The sequence below is a fragment of the Sapajus apella genome, unplaced genomic scaffold, assembly GCF_009761245.1.
Source record: "Sapajus apella isolate SASKATOON/1434 unplaced genomic scaffold, GSC_monkey_1.0 scaffold10, whole genome shotgun sequence".
Classification (NCBI taxonomy): Eukaryota; Metazoa; Chordata; class Mammalia; order Primates; family Cebidae; genus Sapajus; species Sapajus apella.
Genome location: NW_022436950.1, coordinates 8782452 through 8789236, shown reverse-complemented (window position 1 = coordinate 8789236; position 6785 = coordinate 8782452). Strand labels below are relative to the sequence as shown.

Below are 6785 nucleotides of genomic sequence, written 5' to 3'. Positions count from 1 at the left end.
CTGAATGTTGAACCTCCTGAACTGGTTTTCTGTTTTTCTTATAGTTTCTCTCATATTTTGTATCTTTTTGTTTCACTCTCTGGGAGATTTATTTCCTTCCTTCCTTCCCTCCCTCCCTCCCTCCCTCCTTCCTTCCTTCTTCCCTCCCTCCCTCCCTCCCTCCTTCCTTCCTTCTTCCCTCCCTCCCTCCCTCCCTCCCTCCCTTCCTTCCTTCTTCCCTCCCTCCCTCCCTCCCTCCCTTCCTTCCTTCCTTCCTTTTTTTTTGACAGTCTCACTCTGACACCCATGCTGGAGTGCAGTGGCATAATCTCAGCTCACTGTAGCCTCTGCCTCCTGGGCTCAAGCAGTCTTCCTGCCTCAGCTTCCCAAGTAGCTGGGATTATAGGAGCATGCCACCACACTTGGCTAATTTTTGTATTTTTGTGGAGATAGGGTTTCACCACGTTGGCCAGGCTGGTCTCAAACTCCTGATCTCAAGTGATCTTCTCACCTCAGCCTCCCAAAGTCCTGAGATTATAGGCGTGAGCTGTCGCGCCCAACCTTCCTAGGAGATTTCTTCATCTTTATTTTCTGACCCTATTGTTGAAACTTTTCTTTCCTTTTTGATAGTATTATTTTGTTTCATGGATATAATACAATTTCTTTTGTCTTTGAGGATATTAGTGATGAATTTTTATTTAAGTTTTAGTTTTCTTCTCCCTATACAGTCTTTTACTCCAAGCTCAATTTGTTTTGGCCTCCTGGTAGAAACTTTTTTTTTTTTTTTTTTTTTTTTTTTTTTGAGACGGAGTTTCACTCATGTTACCCAGGCTGGAGTGCAATGGCGCGATCTCGGCTCACCGCAACCTCCGTCTCCTGGGTTCAGGCAATTCTCCTGCCTCAGCCTCCTGAGTAGCTGGGATTACAGGCACGTGCCACCATGCCCAGCTGATTTTTTGTATTTTTAGTAGAGACGGGGTTTCACCATGTTGACCAGGATGGTCTCGATCTCTTGACCTCGTGATTCACCCGCCTCGGCCTCCCAAAGTGCTGGGATTACAGGCTTGAGCCACCGCGCCCGGCCCGGAAACTTTTCTTGGATGTCTGGTAGTCCTTTGTGATCTCCTAATGACATATTTAGATCTCCTAATGACATATTAAGTGAAGGGGACTGAAAAGCCCATTGAGTGTGATGGTAGGGCCTGTCGATGTATAGCTCCATTGAGGGGGGTCTGGGTGGGCCATTTGCTGAACCTCTGATTTTACCATCTCTAGTTCTTTCCCCTTGGGCTTGTCATTTCACTGTGAGAAGAGTCTTCTAATCTCGGGTCTAGAGGGGAAGGGTCTGATTGCCAGTGTCCTGGGAGCCAAGTTCTGGAGTGGCCCTCTGTTCCACATTCATTCTGTATTTAGACACTAACCCCCCTCTCCATTTTGTTCTAGAATCCCTGAAACCCTTGCTGTCCTCTGCCTGGTGTCCCTGATCCACAGACTCTTTGTGTCACACTCACAAGGGAACACCCTCTCCACAGCCCTGTGCTGAGAGGTGCACAGGAGTCACATGAGTGGGATCCAGCTGCTTCTTAAACAACTTTCATTCATTGATCTTCATTTTTCTCCAGCTCTTAAGCCCTTTGAGGAGTCAGTAATGGAAACTGGGTAATTCCACAGTGCCCCTTGCTGTCTTGAGATTTGACTTTCTTCGGCCTGCTAAGCCTCTTGCCATCCTGCATTCCTGCTTCCAGAACTGTGGCATTATTGTTTCTTTTGCTGTTCTCTCTGTCCTTGGGAATTATCTTTTTTAGCAGTGCATTTATTGTAGTTTTACTGTGGTTTAGCGGGCGCCAAATTAGGTGTGTGTCTTGGATCTACCATTCTAACCTGGAAAACAGCAGCAATGGTAACAGCAAACAGGACTGCTTCCTTCACGCCAGCCACTGTTCTGAGAGCTTCGTATAATAAACTCATTTAATTTATAAGTCTGACTAACTTATTTTTGCCAAGTCTCATCAAATTTCAGTTGGAAATCAAGACCCAGATGAAGTGTTTGGCTTTAGTCTGTTTATTTCACCTCTAATAAATTCAGGCAGAGGAAGAGAACTACCAGACCAAAGAGGAGACATATGTTTATCTCTCCCTTCACTTAACCTTGTTTTTCCTCTTGACTTTGTCCCCCAGAGGAGTGTGCTTCAGTTGCTGCACTCCAAGAGCGATGTGGTACGGCAGTACATGGCCAGGCTCATCAATGCTTTTGCGTCACTGGCAGAAGGTGAGACATCAGCTTTGCTTGAAGAGAAGAGCTAGGTCATATTGATTCCTTTTCCTTTGAAAATGAGTGTTTCTCCCAGGTTTCTTAGCAATTACGCTTCCTCAATTTGTTATCATTTAATTCGTCTAAGGTCTTTTGTGAAAATTAGTTGTTATCATATTGCTTTAGTTTATATCAGAGCACTTTTGGACAGTTTTTGGGTTTATTTTGTAAGCCTCCTGGTTTTATTTTATAAGCTTTCTGGTTTTGTAACATAGTAATGTTTTATATTGCTTTCAAGCATATCGCAGGTAATGAATGCACTTTCTACAGTTTTCTCTACTTAAGGCAAAATAAGTGAAACAATTACAGCAATATAAGCGTGGTGAAACAAAACAGACTCCAATAAACACTGCACCATTTCCTTCGGAAGACTATGACCTCTTAAATCAAAGGACTTGAAAACTCTGAAAATAATGTGCCCCCATAACTGAATTCAAAATGATTTGGCGAAGTGCCATTATCTTCCATAAGTTCTTATTTGTTTGAGCTCTTTATAATGTAAATAAAGGGAGTTTTCAAATTATGAATTTATGATAGTCTACAACTTAGTTCATTTGTTCATTCATTCTTCCATCCATTTGGCAAACATTTATGATAAGCCAGGATATGTTACTGAGGACCATTCATATAATAATACTGTTGAAACTTATGTCTGAAATTGACGTCTTCCATATCAATTCAGAAATCCACAACAGGCTAGTGACCATTCAGGGTTTATTATAGGGTCCCAGGTATGGCTTCCACCCTCCTCTCCAGGCCTCGTGCATGTCTAAAGGGAGCAGAGAATGTGGACGGAAGCACTCCTTGGCTGCCTGTATTGTGAAGGCTTAAGGGCTCATAACACAACATCTACCCCCCGTTTCTCCTTGTAGATCTGAATGTTGGGTTCAGGATTTCATGGGAAAAAAAAGGATGGTGCTCCCCACAAGAACACAGCAGTGAATTATGTGTAGCTCACAAGAAGAGTGGTTTTTCTAGTCATCAGATAGTTGATTGAATAAAACCAACTTTTAGAAGAAATATCTTTTAATAAATTTTGTGGGAGTTTTGTAGGTTTTATTTTACTTTATTTTATTTTATTTTTGACAGAGTCTTGCTCTGTCACCCAGGCTGGAGTACAGTGGCATGATCTCGGCTCACTGTAGCCTCGACTGCCCAGGCTCAAGCAATGCTCCTCCCGCCTCAGCCCCCCAATTAGCGGGGTCGACAGATGTGCATCATCACACCTGGCTAATTTTCTTTAGTTTTTGTAGAGATAAGTTTACGCCCTGTTGTCCAGGCTGGTCGGGAACTCCTGAGCTCAAACAGTCCACCCACTTCGGCCTTCCAAAGTGCTAGGATTACAGGCGTGAGCTACATTGCACAACCAGTAAGATTTTTAAAATTATTATTGTTATTATTATTTATTTATTTATTTGGGTTGGGCGACAGAGTCTTGTTCTGTCACTCAGGCTGGAGTGCAGTGGCTCAGTCTTGGCTCGCTGCAACCTCCACCTCCTGAGATCAAGCAATTCTCCTGCCTCAACCTCATGCAGTTCTCCTGCCTCAGCCTCCTGAGTAGCTGAGATTATAGGCACCTGCCACCACGCCCAGCTCAGTTTTGTATTTTTAGTAGAGACAAGGTTTCACCATGTTAGCCAGGCTGGTCTTGAACTCCTGACCTCAGGTGATCCACCTGCCTCGGCCTCCCAGAGTGCTGGGATTACAGGCATGAGCCACTGCTCCTGGCCCAGTAAGTTTTTTAGAACATAAAATTACCCAAACTCTACTGTGTTTTATGCAAAGTAAGTTTTCATGGAAAGTGGTTTTGTAGCATACCAGATAAATTACTTCTGTCTTTCACCTCTTTCATCTCTGGTGTATTATCAGGTCGCCTCTACCTTGCCCAGAACACAAAGGTGCTGCGGATGCTGGAGGGAAGGCTGAAGGAGGAGGACAAGGACATTGTCACCAGGGAGAACATTCTTGGGGCCCTGCAGAAGTTCAGCCTCAGGTAATGACTGTGTGGTAGGTCGTGGTGTCTTCTTTGAGATCACATTGAGTTAAAATTCCCATGACAACTCAGGAGGCAGATGGTATTTTTCCACTAACACTTGGGAGAGGTTGGATGACTTTCTAAGACAGAGCTAGAAAGCTTATCTCTAATCCACTAAACTATCCTGCTAGAGACTGCTGGGGATGGAGGAAGATGTTTTATTTTTTTCTTCGTTTATTTTTTTAATTTTATTTTCACCAGGGCCTTTGCTCTGAGAGGAAGGCATTTTAAAAGCACTGGTATATTTTCCTAATGGAAGTTATATAGTGCCAGCCATGCTAGATTGTGTCTTAGGGCATGTGCAGGGCTTAGAGACACACACATGAATAGGGCCCAATAGAGCCTCAGCCCTCAAGTTACTTCCAGTCCCCTGTGGGAGCCACACGTGTAAATGTACATCCCAGCAGAGTGTGAGAGACGGTCCTGTAGAGTTAGGGTTAGGGCCTCCTGACCTTGGCGACGCAACCTACCCCATCGGCTCAGCCTAGACCTCCATGACTTGGAACCTGTAGGGCCAGTCTGGTCTTGAACTCCTGACCTCAGGTGATTCACCCACCTCAGGCTCCCAAAGTACTAGAATTAACAGGCATGAGCCATCGTGCCCAGCCCCATAGGTTTCTTTTCAGTTAACAGCTTTATTGAGGTATATTTTACACACCATAATATTCCCCCATATCAAGCACACAATTCAAGGATTTTTGGGGTATTTACAGAGTTGGGCCACAATCATCACCACAATCCAGTTTTAGGACATTTCCATCATCACAAAAAGAAACCTCATACCCATTTACAGTCACTCCTCATTCCTACTCCCAATCCCTGATAGCCACAAATCTGCTTTTGGTCGATTGACTTGTACTGGACATTTTATATCAATGGAATCATGTAGCGTGTGCTCTTTTGTAACTGGCGTCTCTCACTTAGCATCACATTTGCAAGGTTCGTCCTTGTAGCAGCGTGCATCAGGGCTTCATTCCTTTTGTGGCTGAATGATACTCCATTGTGGCTACAACACGTTTTTTTGTTTGTTTGTTTGGTTGGTTGGTTTTTTTTGAGATGGTGTCTCGCTCTGTTGCCCAGGTGGAGTACAGTGGTGTGGTCTCGGCCCACTGCAACCTCTGCCTCCCGGGTTCAAGCTATTCCCCTGCCTCAGCTCCTGAGTAGCTGGGATTACAGGCACGCGCCACCATGCCCAGCTAAGTTTTGTATTTTTAGTAGAGACGAGATTTCACCATGTTGGCCAGGCTGATCTCGAACTCCTGACCTCTTGATCCACCTGCCTTGGACTCCCAAAGTGTTGGGATTACAGGCGTGAGCCACTGTGCCTGGCCTTCATTACGTTTTGTTTGTCCTTCAGTTGATCAGCATTTGGGTTGTTTGCACTTTTGGCCAATATGTATAACACTGCCATGAAAGTTTCAGCACAAGTCTTTGTGTGGACATATGTTTCCTTTTCTCCTGGACCGGCATCTAGGAGATGAATTACTGTGTCATATGGTAATTTTCTCAGAGTTTCCTTTGAAAATAATCACCTTAAGTTCTCTTTGACTTTATTAGAGAACTCTAGTACCTACGGAGTCTTCAGCTTTTTTTTTGTCAGTCCTCTTCTGAAGACAATTTCTTCCCATCAAATGTGGTTAACATTTGACCAGCTCACAAATAACCAGAAGCTGGCCAAGTGAATGGTCTAAGTGTGTGTGTGTTTGCTGGGGAAGGGATAGGTATTTGTATCTACCATTTGCCAATTTCCTACAAATGAAAATTCCTGTGCTAACTACTGTGTATGAATTGAAAAGAACTAAGTGATCTGCAGAGTCATACTTCCTCAGAGCATACAGACATTTCATTTCTGTTTGTTTGTAGAGAGAACTTTGCTCAATATTGACTGTTTTGGGGGTTTTTAGAAATTCAATAACTATAGTTAAGTGACAGATATAAGATATGGTGAAAAAAATACTTCCTCCTAGTAATGCAAATGTTTACTGCCTGTTTATTCTTTTCCTCCAAATGATCATTTAAGCTTTTTCATTCTGTAAAGGTGCTTAAACTTTCTGCAATTTTCCAGAGTCTCTGCAATAAATGGAGGAGGTAGCTAGTTACCAAGAGAGCAGAGTCTTTACTGTATTCTATGTTGACCCTGATTGGGTCAACATAGTGTTTAAGAACAGGATGGGCCGGGCGCGGTGGCTCAAGCCTGTAATCCCAGCACTTTGGGAGGCCGAGGCGGGTGGATCACGAGGTCAAGAGATCGAGACCATCCTGGTCAACATGGTGAAACCCCGTCTCTACTAAAAATACAAAACATTAGCTGGGCATAGTGGTGCGTGCCTGTAGTCCCAGCTACTGAGGAAGTTGAGGCAGGAGAATTGCCTGAACCCAGGAGGCGGAGGTTGCGGTGAGCCAAGATCGCGCCATTGCACTCCAGCCTGGGTAACAAGAGTGAAACTCTGTCTCAAAAAA

General features: G+C 44.1%; 1 protein-coding gene across 3 annotated transcripts in view; it reads left to right on the top strand.

Annotated features, from left to right (window-relative positions):
• ARMC9 (armadillo repeat containing 9) overlaps window positions 1–6785 on the top strand; it is a 179129-nt gene that overhangs the window by 72820 nt on the left and 99524 nt on the right. For all 3 annotated transcript variants that reach the window (XM_032277939.1, XM_032277937.1, XM_032277938.1), the window contains 2 exons: window positions 2158–2248; window positions 4160–4283. In XM_032277939.1, the coding sequence (XP_032133830.1) occupies window positions 2158–2248; window positions 4160–4283 (215 nt within the window). The remainder of the gene's footprint in view (window positions 1–2157; window positions 2249–4159; window positions 4284–6785) is intronic.